The sequence below is a fragment of the Poecilia mexicana genome, unplaced genomic scaffold, assembly GCF_051168715.1.
Source record: "Poecilia mexicana isolate PSO_F unplaced genomic scaffold, ASM5116871v1 scaffold_4, whole genome shotgun sequence".
NCBI classification, from domain to species: Eukaryota; Metazoa; Chordata; class Actinopteri; order Cyprinodontiformes; family Poeciliidae; genus Poecilia; species Poecilia mexicana.
In genome coordinates, this window is record NW_028263373.1 from 19,650,881 (window position 1) to 19,668,916 (window position 18,036).

The 18,036-nt window shown below is 37.3% G+C and overlaps 1 protein-coding gene across 1 annotated transcript in view; it reads right to left on the minus strand.

Moving 5' to 3' along the window:
* Positions 1–18,036, minus strand: part of exoc2 (exocyst complex component 2) — a 53,279-nt gene that overhangs the window by 28,706 nt on the left and 6,537 nt on the right. Inside the window, exons 2-6 of the mRNA XM_014981202.2 lie at positions 13,612–13,769; positions 10,697–10,873; positions 9,460–9,583; positions 6,691–6,804; positions 5,080–5,204 (exon numbers count right to left, since the gene is read on the minus strand). Coding sequence (XP_014836688.2) covers positions 5,080–5,204; positions 6,691–6,804; positions 9,460–9,583; positions 10,697–10,873; positions 13,612–13,729 — 658 coding nt within the window. The 5' untranslated portion in view covers positions 13,730–13,769. The remainder of the gene's footprint in view (positions 1–5,079; positions 5,205–6,690; positions 6,805–9,459; positions 9,584–10,696; positions 10,874–13,611; positions 13,770–18,036) is intronic.

Genomic DNA, 18,036 nt, shown 5'->3' on the forward strand with positions numbered 1-18,036 from the left:
ATTTTTATTTTGTAAAAAAAAATTCTAAACACACTCCATTACCCAGGTTTTGGATTTCATAAATAGAGGAAATATTTAACAAATAATCAACATTGTTTTATAGAATTAGCGGCGCAACAATCAAGCTTTTGCTGTCCGATATCGATTTCCCAGAGAGAATTACCTACTTATTCCAATTTATTTATTTTTTAAAGAAAATTATACTGCCGATTTCTTGATAAATATAGTATTTTAGAGTCAAACAAAAAAAAAAAAAGTAATTACAAGATTAGAAAAGTATTCTTAGTTTGGTAACACTTTATTTGAAGGGGGTTGAATAAGACTGTCATGACACTGTCATAAACATGACATAACATGTCATGAACATGAATAAGCCTTCATGAATATTTATGACTGTTGTCATAAAGAGTCATTCGGTAAATTATGACACTTTTAATACAAAGTTGACATTATTCAAAATGTCTTTGTTATGACAACTTGACATTAACCAGGAAATAATTACTGTTTAAACTTTACCTTTAATAACATAAAGTTACCTAATTTTTAAAGTGCAATCAGTAATACTTTTATAACAAATTTATATCAGTAATGATTTCTTGGTTAATGTCAAGTTGTCATAACAAAGACATTTTGAATAAGTGTCATAATTTACCGAATGACGCTTTATGACAGCAGTCATAACTATTCATGAAGACTTATTGATGTTCATGACAGGTGTTTATGACAGTGTCATGTCAGTCTTATTCAACCCCCTTCAAATAAAGTGTTACCCTTAGTTTTCATGCAATTATTGAATAGAAAAAAAACCAAAAAACAAATTTTTCAGTATCTGACTGGATGATCACCAGTCAAAGCTAATCAAAGGAAATTGCCAGATTTTGATCACAAGTCAGCTGACTGGTGCATCACCATTTATTCTGTTTACACAGAATACAATTCTGTTAGAGAGAATTTAGCATAGAACTATCCAGTTGAGGTTGGAACAAACTTTACATTTTAAACTAGAGATGATCAGATGCAATCCTGACTCTACAAAATAAAAGTTATATATCATTAAATTGCTACCAGGCAGCAGTAATGGTTTTTAAACGCATTTACAAATAGTTCGTATCTAGTCACTATTCCTTTTGTTCAACTCACAACTTGGGATAGATTATTATTGTATTGTTTATCATTATTGTGATGCTTTTCTAACAGGATACAAATTGTTATTTATTATGATAGCAAAAAACCTAATGAGGTCTGCAGACCCCGAAACTAACAGCCTTGTTTGGATTGTTACTTAGACCATCTTTCCACTAGTAGTTCTAAGCGAGCATCAGTAAATATCAATATCTTGGAAAACATGATTAAATGCTGCTATTAAGTGCTATTTATCAATGTATTATGTAAAAATGCTAAGTTCATACTGGCTAGATCACCAAAATGCTGCCACATAAATGACTTAAAAGTGAAGGGGCTTTCATCAAGGACATCGTCTCTAATTTCAGTTTATATTTTCAACACATTATGAAAACGTGATGTTGATTTCAAAATATGGAATGTTTTCCATGTTTTATATCCTCTACACATAATTACAAGCTATGTAGAACGAAGTACTTGCAAACTATCCCAAAACAAGGCATTTTGCAGATCTTTTCGTTTCTAAAATGCAAAAGTCAGATTTTATAATAAATGACTATTTTAAATGTTAGAAATGTCTATAGTGAACTCAAGAGGAAAAACAGCTAAAAGCCCTTAAATGAGAACTAAAAAAAATGTTCAGAAGAAGAAAACCTCAGAGTGTCGCTGTTGCTCTGAACTTTTTCCATCCATCTCATTTCTTTACACAGGTTTGGCTTCTCGTCCATCTTTCCACCTTGCATGCTGCATTAAAAATAACCCCAGACTTCAATTAAAGTCATCAATAAAACCTGATGAACATCTAAGCGTGCGAGCTGAAAGTAAACAAGAGGGGAGACGAGAATGTCACATGGTGACTGAGAGCGTCTGCAGGCACAGCAGCAACTTCCAACGCAGCACATTTTGAAATGCAAGACTTTCTAAAAATCCCAAAAGCTGCCTCTCAGGTAAGCTTCATCTGGTCTGGCTCAGAACGACGACAACGTGCCAAGCTCCTCAGAGACACAAAGAAGGGATTCACAGTCGCTCAGACAGCTGTGCTTAGTAGCCCTGCAGCGGTTCACTGCAGGGGCCGAGTCCAACTGGCTAGCTCACAGGCTGCGTGCTCTGTGCGTTGGTTTGGCCAGCCATACTCCGTGTAAAGAATATATCCCTGACCCAACTACCCATTCTGTGCGGCTGCCTCATTTTTCAAGACAGAGAACCGAACGCTGGCCTGAAAAGGATGCCGCGGGGCAGTAATGAGTCACAGCGAGAAGCCATGGGGTCTAGAGGTTTGAAAATTAACCTTCAAGTCACGCTGCTGGTTCAAATATGAGACAATGTTTATCTTTATGAGGGGGAAAAGAATAAAACCCTTTGACACATGGATGTAATATAGCATTTGAGGAGAGGTATTTTACAGCCACAGTGTTTGATGCTGTACCGCTGTCAAGATAATGTTTCTTTACTCTGTCCTGCTGTTGTTAGGAGCTGCTGATGAATAAATAAACCCACAAAAAGTGAAAGCAAGATTAGCTAGGATGCAGAAAAACTTCAAAAACAGAATAATGTGAAAACCTTTTATGACCAGATGCGAAATGCTGAGTGAGAGAGAGAGAGAGAAAATGCTTTTAATGTTTTATGTATTCACACAAGTGGACATACCTAAATTATCAGTTTCAAGGCATATTTCTTGCAACTGGCGACACGAATACAAAATAAGTGTCAATAGTGAAAAAGCATACAAGCGCTGAGAATCTAAAGATAGAGTTATTCAAAATAATTTACACATTTATAAGTAGTCATACACTTTCTCTTGATGCAGCTTATACAATGTAACACTGCTGAAAAAGGAAAAAGAGGCCCGAATTGGAAATAAAAGAATCTTTAACTCAAAAATAGTTTCAGTTTAATGTTTTTAATTTCGAAGTTTCATTGGAAAATAGAAAAAAAAAATCACTAAACCCTAAAATTATCCATCAACCATCTCATTCTTATCTTATAGGTAAAAATGACGAAAAATGTCGTCAAATTTGGGGAACTCCAAAATGAGGTTAAAGCATATGAAGCTACATCCACCCATCACACACCTATGGACTGTTATGTTCTATATTGTTCCATTTTTGCACACATCTTTAAAGTAAATACATTTTAAAATCCTTACAGCAGTGTGAAAAACAAAATGCACTCTTGGAGTTTAGAGAAGATGGAAAAATGAAAGCAGCAGTCGAGATTTTCTAGTTAGAGGACTTGAATAAGTGATTTGTGGTTGCTGCTGGTGATATTTGGTCTGAATGGTACTGCTACTGTCCATCAGTGTGAGAAGGGTTATAAACCATTACATAAACTGAGTGAGTCTGAGATTATTCACAGTGGAAAACATCTAAGAGGGCTACCAGCCTTCATGATTGAATGTTTCAGTGACTTCTCCCCAATGTCAGACCATGCAATACTCTGCAAAAAATGTTAAAAAAATCCATAAGCTCCATGCCAAGCTTTAACTTTTATCAGTTAACAATGTAAATGTTAAAGTTAATAAAAGCATAAATAGAAAAAGATGGAACAAAGACAGTTTGTTTATAAGGGTCGAAGGAAAACATCTCTGCAACTATAAATCTAATGCAGTCAGTTGGTCAGACTGTATAAAATTAAAACCAAACTAAACACCAGCATGTCATCAACAAATGCTGATGATTTCAGCTCGTTTTGCAGTCATCCATGAAGTTATCTGAAAATTTAATTATTTCAAAGTCAAATGTGAGGCAGGTCAACTTGTCCGATTTGGACAACTGAAGCTTGGTCCAAATTGGGCCATGGAAGCAGGGAGACAAGGGTGTAAAGAAGAGGTTAGTGGAATTACCCCACAATGATGTGGGAAAATGATAAAGTCATACAGGAAATGACTACCGACAGCTACTGGTGCTGAAGGTGATTCTACAAACTGAGCTGTTAGATGTATTTTGTTTTTCCATCCGCAGCTTTTCCATTTCAGCCTTATATTAAATGACTAACAAATGACAATATGGAATCTGTTCTGTGCTTTTCTACACCTCACTTTAAGTCATTTTAGAACCTGGCAAACATCAGATCATTTTTATTATGTCCTAATACATAAAACATTAGAGCTGAAAGAGGGTACACATTCCACCAACCATGAGTGTGAGTCCATTTGGCCCACAGGTCAATGTAGTGCACACATGGCGCGCTGCTTCCTGCAACCCCTCCAGACTGTGCACTTCCCATTGGGGCAGTGGGCACACAGTAGCCACGCTCAGTCTGAACGTGAGAATGACTCTGCATTGTTCCCATTGGTCATATTGGCTCCGTTATCAGCTCTATCAGTCCTAATACTCTGGCTCGCATTGTGTTGGGCTGCTCCGTTTATTTAGATTCAGTCACTAACAATGAAAACATTGCCTCTCCTCCAACCGGAGCACAAACATACGGAAAGCAATAATAATAAAGATGGAGGCAGAAAAGTGTACATATAAATAGTAAGGGGAAGTAACTGAGTGGCTGCGGCGGGAGCAGAGCGTAAACAGACAAAAGCATGAATGATGAAGTGAACAATTGATTCGAGGTACCTGGCAGAGCGACAGCGGCCCGGCTCTGCCACCTTGAAATCTTTTTGGCATCTGAAGGTCAGCGAGTGTGAACAGCGTGTTCGTGCTTTTCTAACCACGTCTCGGAGCCGAGCGAGGCTGACAGGTGAGAGCTGATCTCATTTTGATGGAGGTGATTTAACCGTGTTGTGGTTGGCTGCTGGAACTGTAGTGCAGAGAGGAGGGTTTTCACACACCGTCCAAATGAGCCTCTTTAATCAACCGCTGCTAAACCACATGTGGCGGTGGAGAGGGGGGGGGGGATTAAAACGGCCCAACTTGTACATTTACCCCCAAATTAGGACCTTATTTCTGAGGCCAAATATGAAATGAGGGAGTAAAGGTTTGCGGACGTTTGGGATCATTTTTTTACCTGCCAGAGCATCCTGAGCCTCAAAGAATGTGCTGAGGCCTCCTTTCACATAGGCCAGGCTTCCCTCGTTTTTCTTGGTCGCTTGCTTCTTCAGGTTATTGGCTGCGATCTTCAGCTGCTCAAATCTGCAACGAAAATCAACAAAAACAACTAATAATTATCAGTTTATTGCGAGACATAAACAAAAAAGCCAAACTTGTTTCTTATTCGTGCCTGTTTGCATTTCTTACACACTATTTCGGGACGCATAGTTTGAGATTTTACGTCTGCGAGTACGTGTGTCTGTGTGTCAGTGTCCTGAGTGAGGTTTCCTCTGCAGGAAGAAACAGTCACCCAGTGAGGTCCAAACAGAGGCCCCTGGTCATGCTGGATCCTCGGGGTCTGGGTTACTGGAAGGCTAAGCAGGGGGGAGAGGAAGCCAGGAGTGTCCAAAATAACTCTCCTCTGCCCCAACAGTCTTTAGGGTCAACAGGCTACCTCGTCTACACGCCGCTCTGATCTCTGAAGAACCAGCTGACAATGTGGGGAGAAACTCAAAGGGAATTGGTAAAAAAAAAAAGAAAGAAAAAAACAATGTAACTATGTTTTTGTTTTCTTCAGCTGGAATTCCTGGCATATTTTTTTTCCCAGTCAGTAAATGAATGTAGAAATCATTTCCAGCAGTATATTGAATTGTTTCTTCATTTTAAAATAATCCTTGATTATTATTTCAACTGCAAAATGTCAGAAACTTGTAAAAAAAAAAAATGAATGGTACATTTTAGTATATATATATATATATATATATATATATATATATATATATATATATATATATATATATATATATAGAACGAGCCTTAATAAAATTTAAAGCCATATAGTTAATGGGTTATCAAGATAAGCAATCATGAAAATAATTTTCTCCCAAGTACTATCTCTTTTAAATATACATCATTCATACAACATCTAGTTTAAATTAATTGGATTTCTGATTTCCATTTGCATATGTTGACCATTATGAAATATGACAGATTGGGATCAATAAAAAACTAAACTGAGTAGAAAGTAGAAACTGGAGTCACATAATTGTGTTTCCTTACAGAAAACTTTGAGCAGATCATTTAATTTAACTAGAAGTAATTTTGGAAAGTCTGTGCAAAATCTGTCGTTAGAAATGGCTTCCATTTAAAGTGGAAAAAGTCATCCATAAAATAACTAAAACTGCAAATATATGAAATGAGGAAACTGTGTGAGACGCATTTGTGTCTCACACATCCAAACTTGTGTATCAAAAAACATATTAGCAAAATCCCATAGTTAAAATGCAACACTGTCAGATTCTGAGAAATTATTACATTTCCTCCTCTAAATACTCTGTATTTTTGTTACTTGTGGCATTTGTCACTTGAATCTAAAAAACATTGAGGAAATGTATTTTCTGAATACTTGCACTATGTGTGGTGAAAAAAAGTATTTAAAACAAAAAGGCATCAGAGTTGTAACCAGTGGATGAAAAAATCCAGATTTTACTTCTGTCTCAACAGACACCTCAAGTGCATGACCAGTAAGAGGAAACCGTCTTTCTGCTTTATGAGATGGTTGTTTAAACAGACACAACAATGGACCTACCCGGAGCCTGCGTGGTTCTCTATAAGGTACCAGGAGGCAGAGAAGTTCTCACTGGTGAAGTCTCCACTCATTCCAGGAAATACCTGCTCCAGGTCTTTCTGTAGGACTTTGCCCCTACAAGAAAAATAAAAAACCATTAAGGCATGTAAATGCAAGAGAAAACTGTATGAACAGCTGAGTATTGTTAAGGAGAACTGAATTATAAGATGTATCATTTTAATGTGACTTTATTTTCCAGCAGGGGGCAGCGTGTAGCCAGGAAGCACAGGCCTTGGAGAGCCTGGCGTGGGAAGTGCAGTGTGTGACGCCTGGATGCCCCTGGAGGACCCAGTACTCATTAGGGAAGCTTGATCTCTACTAATGACCTGTGGGCTACACAAACCAACATCCCCAGCATCACCACCCACCCTGCAGTTACACACACACACACACACATGCATAAACACACACACATATAAAGAAGGAAACGTCTCACATTAGAGTTCAGTGTTTAATTATGTAAAGAAAAAGAAAACCATCTACCATCATGGTGATGTTTGCGCGCAAATACATACAAAACCAGAGGTTCCTCCCGTGGATGGGAGTGCCAGGGTTCCTGCTGTTCTCCCACCTCAACATATATTTCATTTTTCCAGTTGATTTTCAGCTCATTTACACTTCTAAGTGAAAATATTTACTCTGGATTAGATTTTTATCTTTCTGAAGGCTCTTAGTCTCATAAAAAATAATAAATGTCTGTAAAATTTTAAATGACCAGAAATGCTGTCGTATTTATTGTAATATCTTTTACTCCTGAACGGTGGAACTGATACCAAGAGAACATTTGTTTAACTGTAAATGTTTTAGACAAAAAAATATCTCGCATCAAGCAGAACTCAGATTGAAGCTATTTTAAGGAATAAAAGCAAAGCAGAACAGATGAGCTGGCTTTTCCTCATACAATGTTCCTCATTAATCAACATTTTATGGTGTTTTTAAATCTCACAGCTGGACTTCATACACAGCCACAAACAGCATTGGACAAAAGCGATGGTGTTCCTATCTTTAGAATTCTGATGTAGCAAGAAGATTTTACATTTCTGAAATGAGATAAGCTTTCTGGAAAGTTCGGTTTGACATAATGAAGATTTTAGCAATACACTCATCAGATTTCGGATTTTCTCTGAAGTCTGACCTGCTGATTTTGATTCTTTCTGTAGGAAACTATACCACACAGAAACATATTTGTGTAAACTGTTTTGACTCGACAGTTAAAATATAACAAACACTGAGCATAAAAGTAAACCTCAGCGCAGATTTTTTTTTTAGACTGGGGTTGTTTTGAATCCAACAGAAAATGCACACATCAAAGCATTTGTCCCTGACCTCTATGGTATTCTCAAAAAACTGAGCATATAGAAGAATATGTCGTTAGTTGATTCACTTTTACAAAATGAAAAATGTGGGAGCTTTTAGATTTTATGTATTTTTAAGTAATATGTTTTTAAAATATAAGATTAAGCAAAAATTGACAGTCCTTGCCTGTTAAACAGTTTTCTTAGAGAACATAGAAGTTTTGAAAAGAAGGCTTAAAATGTGTTTTTCATTTATTTCACTAATTTAAGTGATTAAGATGCATAATGAAAATGCATTCCTATTCTTACCTTACAGTCAATTTATCTTTAGTTTTATTGTTTAGTTTGGTTTTATCTTAATTTTAAATATTTGTATTTATTATGCTGATTTGAGTTATCCATTTTTATTTCTGTGATTAATAAAACATTTTACACCTGTTTTTAAAAGATCAAAGTAGATTTTAATTTATTTCTGCTTTATTTTTATTTTTGTTTATATCAACAATCTTTGTTTTACCATTGCTATGTAGAGTATACACAATGTCTTCATGTAAAGAAGAGATTATCTCTAATTATGCTTCTGATACAAATAAAAGGTAAAAAAGCAATACCGTAAAAACATTTAAAATATAAATGTAGCTTAGGGTGTGATTAAATCTTAATTAAATATTTAGGCTTCAACCCTTAATTCAGAAGCAGGTTTAAATTTTGTGCATCAAGTGTTTCTATCAGAGATCGCAGCATTTGTAAGCAACACCTCACAAGTGGAAGTTATAAGTGACCTGTCTTCTTTTAAAGCTGCTAAATACTTCCAGCAGCAAACCCTAAAAGTGAGATCACTGCAGAAAAATGTAAACAACCTATCAGGCTCTTTTCGAATGCCTTCATGTTACATATCAGCCAGAGATAGCTTTAATCTGACTGAAAGGCAAACACGGAGACGCGCTGCGGTGAATGTTTAATGCATCTCTGGGAGCCAGTCAATGGAGCAGCCTGTTTATGGGGGTCTCGTCTCTGGCCACGAGCGGTCACTTGCCCCCAGACCCTCTAAGTCAAACAAATACTGAACCAGAAATGTCAGAACTTGACAAGACAAACTATAAGTTACAAGCTCTGCCCTCCCTGGCCGACGCGTGGGAGCCATCAGCACACTGCCTGCTCTGCAAGGCGCTGTAAGTGTGACGTTTTCTCCCAGAGTCCTTTCCAAATGTCTCTTTATCGTTCTCCTCTCTACTTTATACACAATTATGTTGTTTCCACTCCCTGTGCGGAGCAGCTCGGCTGCTCCCATGCTGGCATAATATTTCAAATGCCGGCATATGGGGAGAGTTTGGGTCTGTTTAGAGATGTAACCCATGACTCAGTGACTTGAGAGCCCTCGTGTTTATGGCAGTGAGATGGCATGTGTGCGTTTTTGTATGTTTTCGATCCGTACTTGTCCATCTCGATGCCCAGTGGATTGCTGGGACGCAGAGAGAAGGGGGAGATTCCTTTGTTGCGGTTCGTCCTCATGTCGTAGTTCACCTCGTCCACCCACACGGCGGACTGCTCCAGGATACCTGCAGGACAGGCGGGACGCAGTCACAACACGTCCCAGATGGGCTCACACACAAACACACTCGCTCTCATTTATTTTACAAGCATGCAAACAGTAAATAAGTCAACCGTGGGTTCATGTATTCATTGTTTTTCTATATTTCAATACCTAATACAATGAAGCATTTTTATTCAGTTTGTGCAACTGAAACTGCGTCATAAAAGACCAAATGCAATGATTATATTAATTAATCACAGCTTTAAAAATTAGCATAAATACAAAAAAAAAAAAAAAAAAACTTTGCAACAATAATATGAAGTGATGAGTGGCAAAGCAACAAAATCCCTGAAATCTTAAGGGAAAAATAATTTATTGAAGGTTTTAAAATCTTAACTTTATTGCAATTTGTACTCACATTAACAGTTTGCTAAATTCAATATTGCATTGTCAAATTCAAATAAAATCAATTTGGTTTGGTAAAATTGTTGTAATCTGACAGAACACTAATTTATATTAGAAATAATAAATAAACACCACATGCAATTAGATGTGGTGCTTTTATTAGATTGTGGTTAAATTAAAAGTAGAATTTTATGAAAAATGTCACCAGTAGATACTGCCTTACAAAGGTTTTCAATCCACTAAAATCATTTGACATTGTGCCACTTGAGTATATTTTACTGAGAATTTATGCAACTGACCAACACAAAGTAGTGCATCATTGTAAACTAGAGGAAAAAAAAAAACACTTTTTAAAAATTTTTTTTTACAAAAACTCTTGAAATGTTGCACCTACTTATTTTCAGTCTCCTGATATAAATAAATAAAAACCCAGACCAAGAAACTGCCTTTAAAAGTAAAATCATTAGTTAAATAATTTAGCCTGAAAGTTGTTTAACTGTGAAGGTCTCGGAGGTTTTTAAGAGAGGAGGAGCTGCACAGTTTGGCAGCTCAGGAGGGAGAACCTGTCATCTGTTACTCTTGCAATCCACCAATCTGGGCTCAAGCCATTGTTGACAGATATCCAGAAGAAACTAAATTTAAAGTTTACTTCAAGCCATATATACATCATCAATAGCTGCAGCGCTCATGGGCACTTCATTGGTTCGTTGACCTTTTCCCTTCTGAGTCTTACCAATCCTCTCTGGCCTGAGCAGTTTAAATGAGACGGTCGAGGTGCCGAGGCCTCCGGACTTTGTGGTGACGATGATTTCTCCCTTGTCATCTTTGGCAGGCCCCACACGGCACACTATTTTGCTGGCCGACATCCACTCTGCTGTCAGCATGCAGTTATGGCCGCAGATGGACAGACCTGAGATGGAGAGGGAGAGAAAAAGGTGAAATGGGTGAAAGATACAGACACAGACACACACACACACAGGGGGAACAAATAAACATTTGCAATGCAAGCACACACACACAGGAATACAAATATGGAGCAGTGTAGAAGAGCTTACTCAGACAGCGCTGTCATCTATCAGCAAGTTTAGTCAAACTGTCACCAGAGGTCGAAGCTCAAGCCGGGGTCACAGCTGGCGTGGGTGGCCTTGATCTTCCTCCAACTCACTCAACTGCTTAAACTTAATGTGAGTGACTCCTCAGTGCTAAGTGGCTCATTACTGGCACAATGTGCACTCTGCCCCGACATCTGTCAGCCTCTTCTTAGAACCTCACAAAACCTTCGTGAGGCAGGCAGAACTTGGGCATTTTCAGCAGAGGAGATCTGGTAGCGCTTGGCGTGTGTGTCACCCAGCGAGAGGCGATCAACAAATAGCCCATAAAACCGTAAATAATTTGCCCATTAGAGCCCCATTTCCTGCCTCTGTTCTCCATAGGCCACTTTGTTTGGATACATAAGCACTCACACACATTTGTGCATATCTAATTGTCCTAGTCAAGGCCCCAGGGACATGGACGGTCAGGAATAGACTTGTATTCCTGACCAGGGAGCTGGCAGCCCGATGAAGAGCGGTTTGTGGGTCCTCTGAACTGCCATCAGAGTTTTTGCAGGAACTGGCAAATATGACGGAAAATATTGGCAGAGACAAAGTGTGATGTTAAAATCATCTAATGAGAGCAAGATGTTTCAAGCTCAAGTTTGGCTTACAAAAAAAGTCATTTGACTTTTTTTCTTTTAAGCCAAATGACAACTCTGTTTTTCGATGTTCATAAATAGGAAAAAGTCTTATAATATGTTAAAATGTGAATTCTGGTCTTGAGTGTGTACAAGACTGTTTTCTTTAAACATAAAGGGTATACATCCAGTACCTGTGAGCAGATGGATCATAATTATTTTAATTGTTTTGGGGGGTTGGGGGGTTAGAGGGTGAAATAAAAAAAAAAAGTGGTTTAGAAACAAGCAAATTTAGTTTTGATTTTATTGTGGATTTTCTCTAATCTACACAGGGGTTAAATTATACATACACCCTTAAAATAATATTTACCTACATGTCTCCAAGGAGGTCACATTTTGACAATGCACTATATGTAACCATCACTAAGCTTAATGTGCAATTCTGACTGGACATTTGACTTAATGGCAGAATTCGCAAAGTCCATTTAAACTGGTTGGTTCAACTTTCAAGTGCAAGTTTCAATAAGATTGAGTTCAGGGCTTACTTCAGGGTCATTCCAGTTGCCTGCAGGTAGGTTTGGGATCAGCTGAAACATTGAGTCCATGTTTCACCATTCCGTTTGATATAGTGAGGTGAAGATACAACATCTGACGGTAACCATCTTTCATTTCTTCATCCACTTTGTGCAGTGGACCATAGGCCAGTACCTCTAAAAGAAGCACATGCTGCCACCACCATTTAACAGTCTGGTTTTAGGACTAAGAGCTTCTCCTTGACTTGTCCCATATGTCTTCTCGTTGTGGCCAAATAATTTCATCTACATCTTCATATTAGAAAGTATTTGGCTTGTCCACATGTGCAGCTACAAATCTCTGTCAAGCTTTAATGTGTCGATTTTGGACAGGTTATATTTTGGATGACACTCGCTCAGTCCATGGTGGAGTAAAACTGGCTTCTAATGGTGTTCCAGCAGTTTCCAGTTCATGAAAAGCTTAAGACCTGGTGGTTCCTGGGTTATTTCTGAAAATCCTGACAAACTTCCTTTCAAACTGAGGGTGACAGTTTGGAAAATGTGTACTTATGTAATTTGAATTGATATTCTTTGAACAACACGTTTCCTAAAATATATAAGTCTACAGTTCTTCTTAGCTGAGATCATTGAACTTTCTCATTTATCTAAATACTAGTAAAGCCAATGAACATTATACATAAATGTGTTTATATGCTAGCAAAGACAAACTACCAGCGAGAAACGTTTGTGTCGAAGTAAAACACATTTAAGGATCTTTAGTACCACTGATTCAAAAATCTAGTGAATGCAAAATATATTTTGGCTATTATAATTAATATCAACAGTGGTCATTTGAATTTTATCAGTTGAGTTTTAAAGTTGTTTTTAATGGTTAATTTGGTAATTAATGATTAATAATGAGGTAGAAAAGTTGCTCGTTTTTGTTTTTATTCTTTAAAGAAAACTAAATATTTTCAGAATTCTCTGTTGACTTGTGTTACATTTTATAATCGCATGACAAACTCAGATCACTTATTTTTTCAGGTTTCACAAATTATTAGTAACTTTTTATCACTATATACCAACTTGTCCCTATATGTTCTTGACTGGATATGACAGAACACTGCATTTGATGCAAGACTGAATATCTTTAACCTGTCTGCTCCACATACTCGTATTTAAAGACTTAACAACAAATTAAAGATATTCACTTAATTTAAATAACATGTACGTATATTTCAGCAAGAGACAATAAGACAAAAGACCTGAACGGCCATTAAACTCCACATTCCAAAAGTCAACTCCCATGAAAAACAAACCAAAAAAAAATAAAATAAAATTATATATATATATATATATATATATATATATATATATATATATATATATGAATAAATAAAAAAACAAAAATACAAACTATGACTTTACTGGTACTGATATGTTAGTTAGTTTTAAAGGTCTTACCAATGAGATCAGCTGGGCCTGTGCCCAGGTTCTCTCCACGAATGGTCACTTTGGTCCATGCTGGTCCCTCCTTAGGTGAGATGCCCGTGACTAGTGGTGGCAGCCGTGCTGGAGACATTTTGGCCTGAGTCGCAGTGCTGCTCTGGACCAATCAGCAACTGGACAAGCAAAACATACAATGGTAAGAATTGGGTGGCATCCAAAATGCAGCCTCCTCGCAGAACATTATAGAATGTCCTGTTGGTCCATTTAAGTTAGAGAAAAGAACTCGACAACAAAACTAATTGAAATTGTTGCATACTTTGCTTCTATACAAACATTAGATCAACAAATGTATTCCCAAACGTCCACTGAAAAGTTGCACTAACATAAAAATGTCTGTTCAAATTTACACTGGACTACCCTGCACTAAATTCATACGTTTTACAATTTGTCACATCTTTTAGTTTGTTAGTAATTGGGAATAATCTGAAATTTTTTATCCTTTACTTGGCATCTAATCTGGACAAACTTTGAAAACTGATTCAGTTTCAAACTCTAATCTAAATAAGTTTGGAGGCCTTTTTAAAATGTTTGAACAAGTATGGGTTTATTTGTGGTCATCTGTCAGCAACAAAAAAAAAAGTAAATGAAAAATGGAATCAACCCAAAATTTAATGTAATTTATTTTAATATAAGATGAAGGACATCATTTAAACATAAAACCAATGGAAAAATACTTTATATTATTAAGACACATGGGTTTTATCTTTTAGAAAATGGAATAATTAATAAGGCTTTTATAACTTATACTATTCTGATTTCTTTTTCATTTTTTCCATGTTGTGTAAAAACTCAAATAAGGAATCACTGGAGGTTAACACTATTACAATACAATGTATGAAATCAGTAATAACACAAACCATTTTATAAATTCAACAAGGATTTTTACTTAGTACTCATGCCAGATATTTAGACCTTTTTACCAAAATATGATCAGAATTTGGCTCAAAGTTCATTTCCGTCTCCAAACAATGTATGCATTGCAAAAGTTATCTCTCAGATATTAGCAAACACAGAGAAAGCGGCCAAGAACGAAACAGACAGAGAGCAGAGAGGATTGGAAGAATGTAAACCTCACAGCGCAGGATAAATAAACCTGGTCTGCCCAATCATTCCTCATAAGCCCACACAATACTGTACACATTCTGGTACCAAAGAAGGAGCAACCATGCAAATCGGTTCATGTTGGGGAGAGAGAAGGGTTTCAAATAAAACAAAAATATGAAAGGAAGCATTTCAGCTGAGCAGATGTTTGCTAATAAATTACTGCCAGGTCTCTGACCAAGCTCAGCTTTGTGAAGCAACCCGAGATGGGCTTCCGCCCTTTCGCTCTGCAGCCAGAACACGTTCACCTCAAACAATGCAGGAGTTCACACGGACTGGACCCTTAGCTTGTCCATTGTGGTAACTCTCTGCACAGACTCAGAAATTAAGAATACGCAAGAAATATGAAATCTCACAGTCCAAAACTAATGTGGCTGTATGTGAGAGGCCTGAACTGATCCATAAGGAGCTCCAAACAGCTTACAGATATGTAGGTTTGCAATGTTCTGCAAAATTTGTCTAAATTTAAAGGAGCAACATTTTCAGAAAAAAGGAGGATATCCATTTTCCCAATTTTAGTTCTATGCTTATCAATAACCAGAGAAAAGAAAAGCAAAACTTCCACTCCGACACACACAGAAAGCTGATTCTTGTGTTGGCAACTTCTAAGCTTTAGAGTCAGTACCTGCAGCAGTATCCAGATATTGAAGCCATTAAATTATTCCATTAAAAACAAGGGACAACACTATAACTGCTGCTTCTAAGATAAATCAATGAGAAAGATGAGAGAAAAGGAAAAAAAAAAAACTAGGAAAGTTAGAAGCAGAATTTGCCTCTGAGGAAGAAAAAACAATCACCAAGGTTGAAAACAAATGGACTCAAAAGCACACAGTTTCTCCTTGGAAGACGGTTAAGAGGAAATGGGTTTTAAATTCATCACCATATCCTAAACACCCACTTTTAAAAGATGGAAAAATGTAGGCAAATATGACAGATTTTTTATATTTTATAATTTCAAAACAAATTTGGACTGAATGATGACATGAAGTGGCAGCTATTATCCTTGACCAGCATCTAGTGGAAGTGCCAAACTTAAGCACAAAGAGGTGATGCTGTCGATAATCTTCAGTTTGAAGCAAGCAATAATTATTGACCATTATTGACCTTAATGATATTATATATAACTCAATATCTTGTGACACTCTACTTTTTCAGTGTTAGGGTATTTTAAAAGGAGGCCAAATGGAACTCAAAAGTTGGAAAAAGCTGTTTAAAAGAAAACTACAAGATAGCTCTGCAGATTCATCAACAAGAGGAATGCATATCAGCAAATCAGTTTTATCCTTTTGCGCTTTCAACTTCTATGAATGATGCTGAATTACATATCACAGAATTATTGATCTTTACATTCATAGAAGGAAAGCTAGACACAGTTCTGTTTAATATTATATTATGAAATTTCTTAAAAAATAAAAAATAAAATACTTCTCAAGATATAAATTGGTGCATTTAAATAAAATTGATTTGATTAAACACAACACAGAATCATAATACTTAGATATATCCTTAAGGAGTATAACACAACATACGTCAAGCTGTCATTCATTACAACTGTTTACAAAGTGAGAATCTGTCTAATCTCCCAGAACCAGCTTATGTTTATATAGACCATATCTAGACATCTGTGTCAAGAAATTCCCCTCAATGACTTATAACCTGTACAGAAGATATATAACAATGTCTGTAAGATGTTGCAATTAAAATATATTTGAATACATTTAAGATGTTAAACAAAAATTAAGAAATGTTATATTTACTTTAACTAGAAAAAAAAGAAAAACAAGCACACAGTTTATTAAACAGGTATCAAATTATGCATATGTGGCTGAGAGGATTAAAAAAAATAGAGGAAACTGCGACTTCTAAGGCACTTTCATTTAAAAGAACAATATTGCGAAAAAAAAAAAGAAACCAGTCAGAAACACAGACGCATGAAAGTAAGCAAGACTGTAGTGACCCAAAAATTGAGCAGAATAGGAACCTGTCCGAGGAATGTTCTGGAACAGCTCCTTCCCTGCCGGGACGCACCAACATCCCAAAGCTAAAGACAAACCTCCAGAGGGATTTACCTCGCGCTGTTGCTGCTACCCTGCGCTTGTTAAGAGGAAATGGAGGGGCTCTGAATCTGACATGATGAAGATAAGGGGTCAACAGGCCTAAAACAAGAGCCCGGTATATCCTTCATCAATCCCACATGTTTGGAGCGGGAGTGGCGAGGAGAAGGGGTGGGGGGATGAGACCACAGCCCTTTTTTTTTGTATAATAATTCAGATTCTACTTCCAGGGGTATTTCTGTCCTATATAGTACACATGAACACACACACACACCCGCGCACACACACACAGACAGACGCTGGGCAAAATGACAGCTCAGCGAGGTTTGCGTGCGAGGGGCCCGGGCTGGTGTTGTGTGGTCTGTGCGTATGCGAGCGTGAGGAAGAATCTGAAGAGAGTTCTGGGCAGTGCATGTGTGTGCATGAATGTCTGTAGATGTGTGCGTGTGTGTGGTCTGGGTGTGTGGTCTCCGGCGCGGGCCTGGGGAGAGCCTGCTGACGGCTGGGATGAGAAAAGAGCCGCTGTGTTTACTTTACTCTGGGGGCTGCTCATGGACACGGGAACACTGCCCAGACCCTTCTCTGCAACATCCAGCACGCACATATACACACACACACGTGTGGAACATCACGCACGCTCGCACAAGGTACAGAGTCGCTAGTAACGGGACTCCTCATGTCATGCATCACCACAAATACCCTGCTAACAAGGTCAGAGAAATTGTAACTTTATTCAAACGGACGCTTAACTGCAAACTCTTTTTTTTCTTGCCGTTGAGCAACATGAAAAGGAAAAGAATCCCCAACTGGAACCGTTTAAGGGGGCAGCATCTTCCTAAAAAGGGATAAAATGACGAGCCTCTAGGGGGCATTAGAAGATGATAAACCACTTTGTTCTAACATGTGTCAAGCCCCGATTTTTTTCGTTGACTAAATTTAATCATAGGTTGTTTTTAGCTTCCTTTCTACAGCAGGAATCCCTCAGAATCATGATGCTGCCACTCTCCCATGTATCACTCTTTACTTTCCTTTGAAGGTCACCAACACCAGAGTTGCCTCTAATTATACAGCAGCTGTTAGAGAAAACTATGCAGAGTATTGTTTAAATAGAAATTGTTCATATTGTTGAGTAGAGGAGTAACATCTTTTTAACTTACATCTAGGATGGAAAAAGCAGATCATTTTTGTTGAGGTTAGGTCAACATTCAATTTTTGAACATGAAAA